Genomic DNA, 18,489 nt, shown 5'->3' on the forward strand with positions numbered 1-18,489 from the left:
TTTTGACTGGGAACCAGCGAATACTGACTTTGTAATAGGTCAACCAATTGCACCTACGGCGGGAAATTCATTAGTAGATTCGTCACAAACTCTGACAATACCTCAGCCTAGCAGTAACCATCATGGCATCAATTTGAAGTGTAAAACAAATATTGATACGTCTGAATCTATACAGCCTGTGATAAGATCGATCATAATACAAGTCTATGGTAAGCCTTACATCATATTTTAGTTTAGAAGGAACGTGTTCTTATACGTAAATCATTATGTACGATGAAATAAGGCGGTCCTCGAGTCGAAAGTCCGTGAAAGTCACTGGGAGCCCGCCAATACACTACTCTGCGAGCCCATGAAAATGTGTTCCAAATTCGGTAAGACGAAGACATTGCTGTTCTACAACATCAACTCATGGCATTACATGTGTTGTTGATATGTAAGTCTGAAGCCTTACAAAGTTTGACAATGTGAATCACTGTAATGTCAATATTTTACAATAATTGAGTTCGTGTCCGTAAGCATTGATTACGGATTTAGCTTACTACGACCACTCTTATCTAATACTTTGTCTATTACTTATGTTTGTATTTTTCTGATAGGACCACCTGAGGAACCTACTTTGACAGGAAATATCAATGATATGACAGAAGGAGTGGCTGAGCGTTTAGAATGCGAAGCACTTAATGGCTTTCCAACCGGTGATTTGAGATGGTATATCAACGATCAAGAAATAACTGAAAAGGATGTGTTTAACACTCCTAACACTTACGGTCGCTTTGACATTACAAGTAATATTACATTCAATCCAACCAAAGATCACAACGGTATTCGTCTTAAATGTGACGTACTTCATGAAACCCTACAGTCGGGAGAAGAGAGGAGCGTAGTCCAAATCATTAATGTCAAATGTAAGCACTCATATTTATTTCAGAGTCTATTATGCCGTTTCGAAGCTGGATATTGACGTTATTCGAAATGTTGAAAACAACACACTGGTTTATCTCTCAATATTGGATTAGATACAAAAATGAAATAATTGACATACTCGTATTTCTAAAAGACTGATGAAAAATTGAAAGAAATTATCAACAATGTGTTATGTTATTTAACTTATTTAACTTTAAAAACCTATTAGTTTCAGTTATGAAGAAAATAAAAAGCAATTTTAAGGTTTGATTTTCACTGGCGGACTTACTTGCACGTAGCATTTTATAGCATTTTTTCAGTATAACATGTATGATATAATAAATGAGTCACTTTATCGCGTTACTGATTCCTCTAAGATAAAAAAAAATATTTCTTTGCTTGTTTTTAATTATTTGAATTTTCTCCGTTTATAGATTCTCCTCGTGATGTCTTCATTAATCAATCGCCTCCAAATCCAGTGGTAGAAAATACCCTGGTTACTCTACGCTGTACTGCAGATGCCAATCCTGTGCCAGACCACTTTATTTGGCTCAAAGGCGAAGTTGAAGTTGGGAACAATGCAAACGTACTGAAATTTCCAAATATCAATCGGAACGACGAAGGCCAGTATAAATGCAAGGCTACAAATGGAATAGGGAGTGAAGGTGTTTCCCCGGTTGTCATGGTAACTGTTCACTGTAGGTATACAAAAGACACTCCTTTATAATAATGAGCAATTTAATCAAAACTATTTCAAATATTAAATTTTGTCATTCAAGAATTACATTGATCTGTTTTTAATAAGTTGTTGAATTTAGATCCCCAGAGAATGTGATTTTGACTAAGTCTATTGGAGACCCAGTGCAAGAAGGGGAACGACTGGAATTATCCTGTACATCAGGAGGAAAGCCATCTCCGAACACATTTTATTGGTTTCAAGATGATATGCCTTTACCTAATACCAATAGCAGCCAACTTTTACTAGAAAGTATCAATAAGGAGCAGGCAGGCATATACAAATGTGAAGCGGAAAACGGAGTTCTTGAAAATGTGCAATCGAATGAAGTAGACGTCATTGTGTATTGTAAGTTCGTCTTTCCGTTTAAAACGTTGTAATCGAATTGCGATAAAGTTAAATGAAAAGAAATTAGATTGAAATAAAAAATACAATTAAGTTCCTTTGGCTCTTTCATTTATGAAGAACGGTCCGTCATGTGTGTAAACTTAGAAAAGAGCAGGCTTAGTAAAATACCAAGTCGAAAAAGTGGATTTTATGATTTTTTTCCCGGCGGAATGGAAAGTTTCAAATTCTGTGAAGCGTGCTCGGAAGATAATCCGATTCATCTGTGATTACTAGTAATTTGGTATGCTTGCACGTATAATACTTATAAACACATCAAAAGAAATAAGTCCCCCTTTGAAAATTTCGTCATAACATCGTAAAGTAAAACTTTGTACCAATAAAACTTACTTAGAAATAATTATATGATTATTTACTAAGTGTTTTGTGAAAATGAAAGATGTCCATGACTTCATGGCTGAATGAACCCAAATTGAAGACAAAAACTGCCCTTTCCAAAAGTCACAAAGTAGGCCTATGCTTGTTAACTGCAAGGTGTATTGGGACAAGGAATGGAACTGGCCATCTTGCAGATCACTGTGCTGAACTCTGCACCAAGGGGATTTGCATGGCTGAATGATCAAGAATCGATACACATTACAGTAAATGTTCACTTGGTGAGGATTTTAAACTGCACTCAAACAGTTAACTTTTGTGACAAGCATAGGCCTACTTTGTGACTTTTGTAAAGGGCAGTTTTTGCCTTCAATTTAGGCTCATTCAGCCCAGAAGTCATGGAAATCTCATTTTCATACAGCACTTAGTAAACAGTCATATAATTATTTCAAAGTTAGTTTTATTGGTAAAAAACGAAACCTTACAATGTTATGACGACATGTTTAGAGGGGGCGGGACTTATTTCTTTTGATGTGTTTACATATTTGTACATGTATTTGTAATCATAGATTCACCAGAAATAACTACCGAAAAAACTATTGATTCGATTGATGAAGGAAAGGATGCTAGTCTTGAGTGCATCGGCATCGGGCATCCAGAGCCTACCCTTAAGTGGTACACATCTGAAGGAATACCTATCAACTCTGGTGGAAAAATAAGTATCATAGAAACAACACTTGGCTCTGGTCAGATAAATGGCACTTTAAAAATGTCGCTTCTGAATATACGTCAAGTGTCACGAGATGATTATGGTGTGTACGTATGTAATGCAAGTAATGGCATTGGATACGATGTTCACAGAATTAACCTTACAGGACTTGGTGAGTTAAAACATTGAAATGTATAAATACATATCTTTATTAGGTAAATTGAAAGGGGCTTTGTTTGGTACTTTGCATTGTAGCTCATTTAAAAGTATTAAAACTTCGCGAGATTTTGGGAAAACTCCTGATCATTAATTTGTCAAAAATACCTCCAAATAACATTAAAATAGGTACTATGTCCGCAAAGAGAATGAAGATGAAAAAGTATTTAGTATGTTGCTGTCTACAATGACACCTTGCTTTTATAGTCATACTTTGGTCTATATAAACGACTCCTTTCTCAATGGTGTGTAATATTGGAGCGACAATTAATTGCCTCTGTTCACAGATGGGGCGTTCTTGTTATTAACCCGGGTAAAATTATGTGTAGCTTATATTACGATGTTACCGAAGCTCTATAGTTCAGTTATTGTGCTGAAACCACTCTGGTTAACACAATCTGAACAATTTTGTAAATTGACCCCTGTAAAGCAAAGGTTTTTATAATCGACATACCTTAAAATTCCTATACAAACTCTTATGTGATTTCTGAAAATAAATATCTATATCACTTATCCGCCATAAACCAGGGAGGATATACCCGTGAATGCCTTTTATTCTCTCCCCTTTTTTCAGCTAAGCCATTTCCCCCAAATGATGTCAGAATAGTCACAGGCGAATCTGAAACTACCGCCTTAACAGTAAGGTGGACCAGTGGTCATAACGGAGGGGTTAATCAGTGGTTTATCATCAAGTACTATAAGGACGAGGAAAACGAGGAAGAATTATATTCTGGCACAGTGAAAGAAACCTCTGACGTCGATTACAAGTATCAGATCAATGGTCTGACATCAGGAATCGCATATTATATCAGAGTGATAAGTGGAAACATGATCGGAAATAACACTAGCCAGGAGTCACCTCGTGCAAGGGGAATTACATTACGTATGTAATCGTCAGTCGTTTTGTTTATTTTCTATCTGATTATATTTTCAACATTTCTTCGTTCTACTGTTTGAATTTCTTCAGCCATGTTATTTTTTCCAACACACGATAAAATGAACACAAGTAAAGATTTCTATATAACAATATACACATATTAATGAATGTTTAATGAAATTAATTTGTGTTCATATTAAGGGATCTGGAATGAGCGTTTCGACAGTATTTTTGGGGGGACATGAGACATATCGAATTGCATTCTGAATACGAAGAATGTCTTTCTGATATCAAATAATTTACATTTTTTTAAATTAACAGAATAAGACAAATTTTATGAAAAATTATTAAAATTTGATATTTTTCACATTTTTGATATCAACAGTCCTCGAAGTAAATGTTATAAATCTAATGATATATTCTTAAAGTGTATGTAGCTGGGAGGAAAAGCCGACGATCAATTGAAAATTTTGACCTTTCATATTGAAGATATGGATTTTTTCCCCAAAGACCTAATTTTTGTTGGTGTTTTGGGGAAAAAATTCCATATCTTCAATACGAAAGATCAAAATTTTCAATTGATCGTCGGCCTTTCATCCCACCTACATACACTTTAAGTATAAATCATCAGATTTATAAAGTTTACTTCGAGTACTGTTAAACATCAATTTTTAATCATTTGCCATAAAATGTGTATTACATTGCGAATTTCAAAAAATCAAAATTATTTGATATCAGAAGTACATTCTTTATATTCAGAATGCAATTCGATATGTCTGATGTGCTCTAATGTCGAACAATAAATACTGTCCAAACGTTCATACCCCATCCCTTAAAAGAATTGAATTAAAGGAATAACCAATTAAGAGCGGCATTGAATTCTATTAACGAACCCTAATTAATTTTGTTTTAAAACATTGATTGTTGATATTGACCATTGGATGGGCATTTTCACGGTTGACCGGAAATCTCCTAATCTCAAAAATACCACAACCAGTCAGGGACTAGCAGCAGTGCGTTCGTGATTGTTGCGGTTTTACGTTTCGTTAAAAAACACTGTTTTTTTAAAAAGTGGATTGATTTTGATTGCAATATTTTGAAGAAAAAAAAATGTTTTCAGTTGATTTTTTTTTTCTGATTTTTCAAGTAAATCGGTAAATATATAGGGTCGTTTAATCCTTTTCCAGAACAAAAATCTCGACCGACCCTACTTGGCAAGTCCTCCGTCAGTAGAACAAATGGTGTTTTTAGTCGCCTTACGCTGAGACGATTCATACCACAGAGCTTTACACATGAAAATTTAACCATGTTATTATCATTCAAAAGTAGCCTGTTTCTTTTGTCTACTCATTTTGTCATTTTAAAATCGTCTTTTTTATTCACAGCCGTTTCGCCACAGGAATTGGGTAAGGATTATAATAAGGCAGCATAACAGTCTATTGTAAATCTAAACTAATTTGTATGGTAACTAATTTAGCCAGACGCAAGACCCTGTAACTTGCATGGAGCGAAAGTTCGTGCAAGTTGCCCTTTTCGCGTAAATTGTTTTCTTCGCAATATACTGGTCCTACCTGCATTTACCAATTTACCAAAAAATACCAGAAGTTTTTAATGTTATTATTCATTATTATAAGAACGGTAATAAAAGTTGGCTTCAGAAAGTTTATGGAAGTAATGATACATCTCGTAAAAGTCGAAGTTTTAAAGTCGAAGATCTTAAGCATACTAAATACGTTGAATCAAATGATACGAAATAAGGTTGATTAACTTAATAAGAATAATTAAACAAAGCTTCGGAGCTATGATCTTATTCTTCAGGTGTAACAATGGAATATGTGCAAAAAGCCCAGACGCTTTCGGTCGGCAACTTGCCGGAATACAGCGATGAGTCTCACTGTTTGCAATTACAGCTTCATAATGGTGACAAGATTTGGTATAATTGGATGTGTGTCTTTGAGAATCAAGATGAACTAAACGTACCCGATGGAGTTGTTGAAGTTCAGGCAACGTACTGTGTAGAATCAGTTTGCGGGGATGCAAGTAAAGCTAAGAGTGAGTATAGCATGGGCCAGTACTTATTGCACCGAATGAAAATATTCTTTCTATTGAACGAATAAAAAAACTTTGTTTGGTATACTCATATAGTATTGAGCTGCTACGCTCTCAAAGTGGGAACCATTGTGTTCTTTCTGGTAGAAGCATGAGAGTTTCCACTTATGAAGTACACTATCCAATGTTAATTTTAACAGTGGCGTAGCGTCGTAGGGGCAGGGTTACCCCCAATCGATCTGAAATTTTAAAATAGGAAATTGGCCAAAGAACGGCTCATACCCACACCCCCATCAGACCTGGAGCGCACCCTCCCCCCATCATGGTCGGTGTCCCCCCCCATGTGATGACCAACGCTCGCCACTGGATTTTTAGATGTGGTTCCATTTTGGATTTTGGTGGTAGCTAGAGGTCACAAAAGGTCATACTAGGGTAAAAACAAAATGTCGAAAGACATACCAAATTACTCGTCTGATCGCAACGATTAAAAAGATATTTGTATAGCTAACACGAATCGGAAAAATGGTTTTGCCTATGCACTGTGTTTACCTACTGAGAGGGCAAATAAGGTCAATAGCCAAAGGCCACTGTTGATCTTTGACTTCCATTGCACATAACAAGTAAAGTAACGCCCGCGTTTGTTAGCGTTATCATGGTAGCTCCGCGTGATTGTAATAGAATATTGACTGTTGTACTCGCGTGCAGTGCATCTTTTTGATGCTGATGCACATTTTTATTTGAATAACTCGTACAGATAATACTAGTCGTGGCAAACTGGACTTTAAAAAAAAATTGTAGTTTTTTGTTTAAAGTCGGTAAAAAACTCAAACAAATTAGCAAATTTGTACTGTTTTTTTTTTTTTTTTGCATATTTTCACCATTATGCCAAAATATTGGTAAAAAGACAGTTCTTGTGTATTTGGCTTTATATCTTTTGTTTTTCATATTGTTTCTTTAATATGTTGCAGAAATTGTACCCGGGGATTCTCCAAGTAATCAAACAGGCCTTATCATTGGCTCTTCAGTAGCAGGAGCTACACTTGTTCTCGTCATTGTGGCTCTCTCTGTGTATCTATTGCGCACATCAAAGACAAAAACAGGTATGCTTCCTAAGATACATAAGGAAACTCCCGACCTACGGTTATTATTGCTCAGTACATTTACTCCATTCTTCAGCCCATCGTCAGATCTCTTCCATCATATGTGCAGGATTCCTCTCATGCCCTTCGCCTCCTTGATTCCTATCGGTTCAGCGATACACCTAAACTCCTGTTCACAATGGACATATGCTCTTTGTACACCTCCGTCCCATACGATGAAGGTTTGGAAGCTCTAAGAGCCCTTCTACTAAATTCAAATTTCATTTATACATCATCCATTCACTCGTAACCTACAAGACATCAATGTAGTGCAACTCTAGTTATCTTCGGGTTTACGAACTGATCTGGAAGGAGTCTACATAGACCACACGGGCTAAATATTAATCGGGGTGTGTCGGGAGATGATAGAAAATGTGCTTACGATATGTTTACATTGTGGTGCTCATAATGTAGCGAATGTGCTTAAGAGGCATTATCTGTTATTTTGGAGAATTTTTTTTAAATGTTTGCCACGGTCAAAAAATGGATTTCCTTTAAACTTTCATATTTGATGCACCTTGACTTGGAACAAACACACATGAAATAAATTTGGGAAAAATATCCCCGTTGCCATGGTAACAGCCAAATTTTCATTTTAGGCCTATTTTCACAATTTTTGCATTTTTCAGCAGTCAATTTGTCAAGTTTTGAAGCGAGTGTTACTAATATACACAATATATATATACTGTTTTCTTTATAAGGTATGAATAGGTCAAACCTTAGATGCCGCATTGAAAGTAAAAAAATAATCACCAGATGTCAGGGTGGGTTATACCATTTATTTGAAATAAGGGTGTTTTTCAATTTTTTTAAAGTATGAAAATATACCAACTTTGTATAGCTCATAAACCATATGGTAGGGCTCCGATTTCAACATCGACCACAGCATGTTGAGATGATACATTGGTCTTATGAAAAAGTTACATTTGAGCTTGGGGAAAACACATCTGTATATACAGTGTTGCCAGACATTTTCCTATTTTTCGAAATTCAACACAAATCTCACCTTAAGTTAAATGATGTGAAAATGAAACATCATCCTTTCAAGGAACATTTATTAGAAAGAGAGTTTTATTCATATCAAATTTGATCAGTTATAATGGTCAGTGTTGTTCTAAACGACATGGGTGTTGCCATAATTGGGGTTTTATTGTGATTTGTGGATATTTTCAACTTTTTAAAAGTTATAAAAATACCAAAATGCATTTCTATAATAAAGAAAGAAACATCGACCTCGTCATGTTGAGATGATACATTGGCCTTATGAAAAAGTTATTTTGATGGGGGGGGTAAAACATCAGTTTATACAGTGTTGCCAGATATTTTCCTATTTTTCAAAATTCAACACAAGTCTAGCCGTAAGTTAAAAGATATGAAAATGAAACTTCACCTTCATATGGAACATATCTTTTTAGAAAGAAAGTTAATTTTATATTCAATTTGATCATCTGGGATGGTCAGTGTTATTCTAAGCCATATGGGTGTTGCCATAGCTGGCGTTTAATATGACAATATTTAGATATTTCCAGCTTTTTACTGTGGAATATTGTTATTGTGGAATGAACGCAATATTAAGGTTAAAAATTAACCTAAGAACACTTAGTATGTGAATTTAAATTTTAAATTTGAGTTCGGAAAATATTTCCTTCTATACAGTATTGCCAGATATTATCACATAATTCAAAATTCAACGTATGTTGAGCTTTTTTCAGCTTTTTTTTTTAGCTTTTTCAGCTATTTTTCAGTCTTAAAAATGCCAAAATACAATGGCATGCATTCCTAAAATAAAGATGTGAAAATGAAACATCAACCTCATCATGTTGAGATGATACATCGGTCTTATGAAAAATTTAGTATATTTGAGCTTGGGGAAAAACATCTGTTTATACAGTGTTGCCAGATATTTTCCTATTTTTTCAAAATTCAGCACTAGTTTCACCTTAGGTTGAAAATGAAAGTTTATTAGAAAGAAATTTACTTTCATATTAAATTTGATCAGTTGTATAAATGGTCAGTGTTGTTCCAAACCACATGGGTGTTGCCATAATTAGGGTTAAATAGCGAGATGTGGTTATTTTGAACTTTTTACAAGTTTTAAAAATACCAAAATACCATGGTATACATTCCTTAAAAAATATGTGGAAGTGAAACATCAACTTCACCATGTTGAAATGATACATATTTGGTCTTATGAAAAATTTACACTTAAGCTTGAGGAAAACATACAGTGTTGCCAGATATTTTCCTATTTTTTCGAAATTTAACACAAGTCTCACCTTAAGTTAAATGATGCGAAAATTAAACTTCACCTTCACAAGGAAAGTTTATTAAAATGAAGTTTACTTTCATATTAAATTTGATCAGTTGTATAAATGGTCAGTGTTGTTCCAAACCACATGGGTGTTGCCAAAATTAGGGTTTAATAGTGAGATGTCGATATTTTTTATAAGGCATAAGGGTTCAAATAGCGACGTTTTCACATATTTTTTGTGGACCTGAGAGCACATCAGACATATATTGAAATTTGCGATATAATACAAATTTTATGGCAAATGATTAAAAATTGATATTTTTGAAATTTAACAGATCTCAAAAGTAAATTGTATAAATCTAGTGACATGTACTTAAAGTGTATGTAGCTGGAATGAAAAGCCGTCCATATGAAAATTTGACCTTTCGTATTGAAGATATAGATTTTTTAAGTAACATCTATTAATTGATTAGTGGTCGGCTCTTCATCCCAGCTACATACACTTTAAATACACATCATTAGATTTATTAAATTAACTGTAATATGTCAAAAAATAAAAAAAATTCAATATGCATAATTTACCCTAAAATTTTTATTGTATCGCGAATTTAAAAAAAAAATCAAAATTATTTTATATCAGAAGGACATTCCTCGTATTCAAAATACAATTTGGTATGTCTGATGTGCTCTCAGGTCCGACAAAAATACTGTGCACAGGTGGGTGACCAACCCCTTAAAATACAACACAGAAAACATCAAACATGTATACTTTAAAATATACATAAAAGCCATAATGTTTTTACCAATGTACACATACTAGCTAAGCTAAAATAAATTAAAATAACATAAGATTGTTACATTGCAGAAAGATGCATATAAAAGTAAGATAATGTTTAAATTACGCCTACCCCATATTATTAAAGCACACATCCCAACTATACTTGCAAAAAAGATATGGGGAAGAAATGGGCAAAAAACTATATAGATCCAGCAAATGTCTCGAAAGATATGAGAATAGTCAAAGACAATAACGCACAGAACATTTTCAGAGCCAGACAAATTAATGCCCAGTTACCTTTCCCTAGAGGAGCTCGCAGGAGAGTCGAAAGCATGACGAAGAAATGACCATTGAAATGTTGCATGATAATGTTGCTAATTCTCTGTCATTGATGACATGAATTTGTATGAGCTTGTAAAAAGGAAGCAACTAAAATTAAGCTTTCAAGACTGAAGGAGATTTATATGAACACTTTTGCAGATACTTAACCGGCAGGGTTAAAGCAAAATAAAAAATCACCAAATGTTGATAAAAGTTGTTTGAGGAAATATCCGTTTCATGTAGAAAAAGAGGACTACTGGGCACAGTATACCTATGACATGACCCCGGAGCCGGAGGGGGTTCTCCCTGGTTAAAGGTATACGGGGATGTGCCACGGTTTTGGGGGTACCTTAGCAATTTTGGTATGTCGATTGGTGGGTTTGCAGTGGAGACAATACACCAAATTGGGTGCATTAAGGAAAAAGTGCCCATAAAAGCGCCAAATTAGGACAAATTTGTGTGCTTTTTGGGTGTTTTTTGTGAAAAATTGGAATACTAAAGCTGTAACTTTAATAAGATGTCATTTTAAAATTTAAAATGTATCCACATTTCACTATTAACTCCATTTATAGTGGCATCATCCATGTGGTTTATTCATGGCAGCGATTTAAACAATATAAATCCTAAAGTGAGACATACGTTGAATTTTGAATATATGTGATAATAACTGGCAATTCTGTATAGAAGGAAATATTTTCCGAACTCAAATTTAAAATTTAAATTCACATACTAAGTGTTCTTAGGGTAATTTTTAACCTTAATATTGCGTTCATTCCACAATAATTTTAAGGATGTGTACTATTTTTAAGACTTGTAAAAAGCTGGAAATATCTAAATTGTCATATTAAACGCCAGCTATGGCAACACCCATATGGCTTAGAAATAACACTGAACATCCCAGATGATCAAATTGAATATGAAATTAACTTTCTTTCTAAAAAGATATGTTCCGTATGAAGGTGAAGTTTCATTTTCATATCTTTTAACTTAGGGCGAGACTTGTGTTGAATTTTGAAAAATAGGAAAATATCTGGCAACACTGTATAAACTGATGTTTTACCCCCCCCCTGATCAAAATAACTTTTCATAAGGCCAATGTATCATCTCAACATGACGAGGTCGATGTTTCTTTCTTTATTATAGAAATGCAATTTGGTATTTTTATGAATTGTAAAAAGTTGAAAATATCCACACCTCACAATTAAACTCCGATTATGGCAACACCCATGTGGTTTATCTGGCAACACTGTATAAACTGATGTCTTACCCCGCCCCCAGATCAAAATAACTTTTTCATAAGGCCAATATATCATCTCAACATGACGAGGTCGATGTTTCTTTCTTTATCATTTTGGTATTTTTATGACTTGTAAAAAGTTGAAAATATCCACAAATCACAATTAAACCCCAATTATGGCAACACCCATGTGGTTTAGAACAACACTGACCATTATAACTGATCAAATTTGATATGAATAAAAACTCTCTTTCTAATAAATGTTCCTTGAAAGGATGATGTTTCATTTTCACATCATTTAACTTAAGGTGAGATTTGTGTTGAATTTCGAAAAATAGGAAAATGTCTGGCAACACTGTATATACAGATGTGTTTTCCCCAAGCTCAAATGTAACTTTTCATAAGACCAATGTATCATCTCAACATGCTGTGGTCGATGTTGAAATCGGAACACTACCATATGGTTTATGAGCTATACAAAGTTGGTATATTTTCATACTTTGACAAAATTGAAAAACACCCCTATTTCAAATAAATGGTATAACCCACCCTGGCATCTGGTGATTATTTTTATACTTTCATTGCGGCATCTAAGGTTTGACCTATTCATACCTTATAAAGAAAAAATCATATTTATATTGTGTATATTAGTAACACTGGCTTCAAAACTTGACAATTTGACTGCTGAAAAATGCAAAAATTGTGAAAATAGGCCTAAAATTGAAATGTGCCTGTTACCATGGCAACGGGGATATTTTTCCGAAATTTATCTCATGTGTGTTAGTTTGAGGTCAAGGTCCATCAAATATGAAAGTATAAAGAAAATCTATTTTTGACCGTGGCAATTATATTCTCAAAAATAACAGATAGTTCCTCTTAAAATGGTGTATGCAGATAAGCGTCGCGTATACGTAGCGTATTTGTGCGTTAACAAATTGCGAGAACGCAACGCGGTGCGTTGTTGCGCGCGTGTACCCTGCTGGTACAACAAAGATTTTCTTTCCTTTTCAATTTCAAACTCGAGTGGAATAGTGAAATAAAATCCTTAAAATATTGCAGTTGGAGTTTACAAATCTGGATTTCCATTCCTTGTATTGATAAAAAACATAACAAAGTACAAACATATCAAAAAACTCAATTTTGCGAAAGAAACAATGTCTAGAGTTCACAGCTGCGTTAAGCGAGAAAATGAACATTGAAAGAGTGGCCATTGAAGTTTAAAGTGGTTACATTTTGCACTTTCATCGAAGCTCACAGGATAATGCGGCAGTTCTCGTTTTTCTACCTTCCATTCATAACTTGATATTTAAATGTGACACGATCGGGTCCACGGGGGCCAATGGCGGCATATTTGAAACTGAAAATATGGAGTAAAAATCAATAAAATACGTAAGAAAATAGACATCAAAAAACTTCATAACTTAAGAACCAAATATGCTAGACCTTTGATCTTTTCAGTAAATGATAGCTATTTGTGTTTATAATGTAATAATTACAGTAACCCAATTGTCAAAAATGCCTCTTTGGCCCCCATGAACCAGATTTTGTCACAAATGGGGGGAAAGAACTTGAAAAAAACCCACATTTTATCAGCTAAAACGGAGCCATTTAACCACTTAAAATGAATATTTCCATAGGATGCGCCACGCATGCAGATAAGCGTTGCGTATGCGTAGTGTATCTGTGCGTTAACAAATTGCGCGACTACGCAGCTCGATGCGTTGTTGCGCGCGTGTACCCCGCTGGTACAACAAAGATTTTCTCTCTTTTCAAATTGAGAATATGGGTGAAATAGTGAAATAAAATCCATAAAAAGTGCAGTTTGAGTTTACAAATCTGAACAAAGTACATACATATCAATTTCGCGAACAACGTTTTGAGTACACATGGGCTCCAGATTAGATCCTGGTTTTGCCTGTGTTCATGTTGGTTACCTTGAGAAGAACGTGTTTCGTGTATACAAGGGAACGTTTCCTAGTCTCTACAGAAGGTAAACACCTCAAAATAATTAAGAAAGTCCGCACTCATGTAATCCGTTCTACACCAAAACCTGATCTTGTTATGACAGTTTGATTGAAAAGGTCGTGTGCAGAATCTTGTTAGCTGCAGTTTGATACCAAATTTACTACCGAAAACTCTAAATTCACAGAGATTGATACCAGTATATGAAATTTGGTGCATTTTCAATATTTGCAAATTAAAAACGGACCACGCGGACCTGTAGAGGTGAATGGCAGAGCGCGACCATTGACATAGCCCGAAACAACCGCTTGGTCATATCGATCGCATCGTGCCCTAGGATTCATCAGTGAAGCACTGTAGCAATCCATGCGTTTGACCATATTATTGCCACGCTAAGCAATTTCGACCGCGTGCTTCGTTTTGATTTGCAACTTTTGAAAATTTATATCCACTACGATAAAAAATATTGGCCAGCCCATCCATTATGACACGATATTGGATAGGCAAAAGACAAAATCCTATCTTTTATTCTCATTCTTATTCAGTTTTAATGTAATTTTTGCGAGAAAAACTGTCTTTTTTTCAGAACAAAATAAAGTTACTTTTGTGAGGACATCCCCGTTGTTTTAAATGAACGAAACCATCACGAACATCTAAGCCGCCGAATTGCGTTCTTAGTTCTCGCATGTGTATTACGCAAACGCATTATCGTATTAATTCTTGATAATGCTTAACGGAGATCAATACTATAATGGAAGACAAAGATAAAAAGACAAGTTTGAGTCTGACGTCATCTGTCAATTAAACTCGAACACTCGAGCATGTCAACAATGCCTAGAAAAGCCTTGTAAAAGTATGTAATTTTTCGCCATTTACTGCTATTCCTTTTCTACGTTCGGCACCAGATAAATCGACCTTCCTTTTACGCGCTAATTAACCAATCATGGATCGTAGAGAATTTGATTGACAGTGACGTCAGACGCAAACTAGTCTTTTTATCTTTGTCTTCAATTATAATGTCATTCAAATAGAAGTCCCACAACTAAAGTAGTAATCGATAAATCTGCTCACTCAGTCATCAAATAATCAATTGAAAAATAAATAAATAAATAAATAAATAATACAAAAAGAAATTATAAATTAGGTTTTCTAGGTCCTACGCTGGTAAAATAAAGCAGCATAAGAAAAATGTTGGAGGCACGGTTTCGAGCAATTGACACTCAGAACAGCAACAAAGAAATCACAACGCCTTAGACCGCCCGGCCACTGAATCACACAGCCTACTCGATGTCAAAGAAACATATTAGAGAGATTGCGACGTTCCATACGCAGCATGTGGAACGTACGTTTTTACGTACATTAATACGGTGTTAAATATTGCTAGTCTCGGTTCCAAACTGGATTGTGCTCATTCGTCACGAAGGAGAACAAGTCAGCTGGAATAAAGATTATAATATTTGATATAATCTAATCTAGGTCGACAGAGGGCATAGTGATTGAAAAAATAACAGTAAGCTGAGTCTCTGCCTAATTCAAACAGGCTACTTTTGATTTTGACTAAAATTTTCCGCACGTGGAATATTTTCAAAAATAGCTAAATTCGCGACCTCGCTTCGATACAGGAGAGCGGTTTTGAATAAATCAACGTACGTCCGATGTCTACGTTTGGAAATCGCAATGTCTCTAATAACCTCTAACGTTACGCAATATTGGCACATGTCACGAGCGCATGTCTGCGGGTAAAGATTGTTACGAGTCGTACTTGACTCAAGGCCAAAATCACCTTTTACCCGAACTCACACGAATGCACAACACAAATACACTGTTTAATTAAGCTAACAAAATCTAAATATTTAATTGAAAGCACGTTATGATTGGTACAATATTTTACAACAAATGTAATATAATCACTCTTTATCTATTTAGTACTTAGCCAGCATTCTTCTTCTTGGTGATCATAAAGTTCTTGCAATGTTCTGGACGACTGATGTAATATATCCTTATTTACTTGTCCTGCGAAAATCAGCGAAGTCCAGTGTACACTTGAGTTTATAAATATCCTTGCGTATGAAATCCTCACACAAATCTCCTTGCGCTGCTTTCTCCAAAATTAACTCCTTGCGCTGCTTTCTCCACAATTAACTTTTTGCGCTGCTTTCTCCAAAATTGGTGCTATTTCCACCTTTCACACAATATCTTCAGGAAGCAGGACTGCGATGCAATTGTCCCCACTTATTTTGACAGTTGCGTTGAATCAAAACACCAGACTTCAGCAAGTCGACAGAAGAATATATATTCCTTTCTTGGAAGAAGTACGTTCTTTGACGTATTCTAGATCTTCTCCGACAATACTGGCAAATAGTAGTACTTTGACTACATAAAATATTTCTGGTTTGCAATTTCCTTTCTTTGAAGGAATTGGACTGTAAGCATATTAGCTAGCTAGCCCAGATCAACACTACCAACTGTGTATAATAATTGTGCTTACATTTTCTTATATATCAAGCAGTGGGAAATCCCAAATATTAATAGCCAAATGTGATCTTGGAAATTCACAAGCCTTAATTATAACATTAACCTTTCACATGACATCATTTCCTGAGGTGAATCCCCTGACATCACTTCCTGAGGGGAATCCCGTGATATCATCTTCACTTTACAATCTCTAGGGGTATTCCCATATGATTCCAAATTAGATATGATTCAACTTGTTTTGCTCAATTTGAGAGGGGAATTCCCCCAAAATGTCATCACTCATGTAACTTTGTAAACAAAGATAAATCATCAAATTAAATTACTTAGGGCACATCACAAGATCATACATAATAGAAAGACGCACAAAGGGTCTATCCCTGAAGTCATACTAACCAAACGGTCATTGACATGTATCCAATTCTTGTGACCTTGATACAGTCAACATAATTCCACAAAGAAGTATATTAGGCGTAGACGCAATCATCAATGCGGGAAGTATAAAACCATAGTCACCACTCGTGCACTTTTTTGAGTCTACGGCTATTCCGAAAGCTGCCTTGAACCCTGAATTCAGAGGTAATTTTCGGTTGTTACATGGAATTCAAAGTAATTATATCATGAAAAAACCCACCGAGAGGACTACGACACTTATTCAGAGCCAATCTACATTTTGTTATTTACGAAAGCCGACGATCAAAGTAAAATTATAAAAGGAGCAGGACCGGATATCAACGCACAGCGTCATCATCCCTATATCTTCGTGTCAAAAATTGCCGTGATAGTACGGCGAATCCTCTCGTTTTTCAATAGCTACGCATGGCGATTTTGTTCGAGATAGGCCGAGCGACTCAGGCTAAGCATCATACGACTATCATATGAGATAAATTCGATTTGTTTTCAGGTAAAACCCAGGTTTTGTTTTTAATACACTAACTTGAAATTAAATACACTAATTAGCGGCCATTGCTGTTTGATCTGGATATATTTTTACTGCATTTTATGCGTAACGATTTTAAAATCGTAAGTTAAAATTGTAATATATTTAATTTTGAGAATTAAAATTATATAAAGGAACACATATAGCACATTCACCTAAGATCCAGGTGTTTGTATAGAATATATTCAATCACACGCCTATGACACAATGCATATGTAAACTTTCTTTATCTGTGTCAACAATAGAATATTGATCACCAATGGAGTATGGAGCTGTATAAAAAAATATTTATAATATAGGGTGTTGACACTGTGCAAAGTTAAATCCCGGTAAGCCTAAAATCGCATCGAAAACGCCAAAATGCAGTCACAAAATTTATAATATATATTACTAAATCACCAAAACGAATTGTAACAAGGGTATGCAGAAAAGAGTTGTATTAGCAATAACAAAGTATGCGCAAAAAGATTTGTCTTTGGCATGTCGCCTTCTTGAAATATCACCAAAATATCAAATTTCGGAAAAAACGCCCCAAAATTGAAAACAAACACGAACCTTCCAAAATAAATGCACATTTTCACTTGGTGACCCGGTCATTACCTGGTGCTGTGATTTGGGATTCCGCGTCGCTTTTTCTCTCTAGTTACCAGTACTTTTAGTTTGCCCTTACCCCAGCCCTTAAAACCTATCATAAACTATTCCTCTGGTCATGCATGGCATAAAGATTCACAAAATATATACTCTGAACTATTTTTCTGGAGTTATTAGCGAAAAGGTCGATGGTCAACATCATTTGGGCTCCATAGAGGTCAAAACAGAAATATCCTCCGATTTTGACGAAAATGGCCTCAAGTTTGTCTCATTATAACAATCCAAACAAAGAAAAATGTTCACTATGTAGGTCATTTTGTTACCTAGGTAACACAGCGAAATGGGTCAGCACCTATTTAGTCCTATTGCCAGTGACCTATTTTGTTGGAGTTTGTTTGTGATTTTCTCGAAAACTGTCGTTTTTAAACCAAATATGTGTTTATATTTAGTTTTCCTGACAAATTTACCTTCCAATAAAAGTATGCTTTGATACATGATCTCGCAGCCAAATGTTCGGGTTTTTATTTTGTTCTTGTTTCGATTTCAATCGTCATAGGTAAAACGGCATAATAAACGAATACGGGTAGA

The 18,489-nt window shown here is 35.0% G+C and overlaps 1 protein-coding gene across 1 annotated transcript in view; it reads left to right on the plus strand.

Moving 5' to 3' along the window:
- The first annotated feature begins 355 nt into the window (after window positions 1–355).
- The window catches only part of LOC140169586 (nephrin-like), a 46,390-nt gene continuing 28,256 nt past the window's right edge, over window positions 356–18,489 (plus strand). The window contains exons 1-9 of the mRNA XM_072192850.1: window positions 356–371; window positions 597–905; window positions 1,338–1,601; window positions 1,709–1,987; window positions 2,929–3,240; window positions 3,859–4,167; window positions 5,547–5,567; window positions 5,980–6,213; window positions 7,179–7,310. Coding sequence (XP_072048951.1) covers window positions 356–371; window positions 597–905; window positions 1,338–1,601; window positions 1,709–1,987; window positions 2,929–3,240; window positions 3,859–4,167; window positions 5,547–5,567; window positions 5,980–6,213; window positions 7,179–7,310 — 1,876 coding nt within the window. The remainder of the gene's footprint in view (window positions 372–596; window positions 906–1,337; window positions 1,602–1,708; window positions 1,988–2,928; window positions 3,241–3,858; window positions 4,168–5,546; window positions 5,568–5,979; window positions 6,214–7,178; window positions 7,311–18,489) is intronic.

The sequence above is a fragment of the Amphiura filiformis genome, chromosome 14 (genome assembly GCF_039555335.1).
Source record: "Amphiura filiformis chromosome 14, Afil_fr2py, whole genome shotgun sequence".
Classification (NCBI taxonomy): domain Eukaryota; kingdom Metazoa; phylum Echinodermata; class Ophiuroidea; order Amphilepidida; family Amphiuridae; genus Amphiura; species Amphiura filiformis.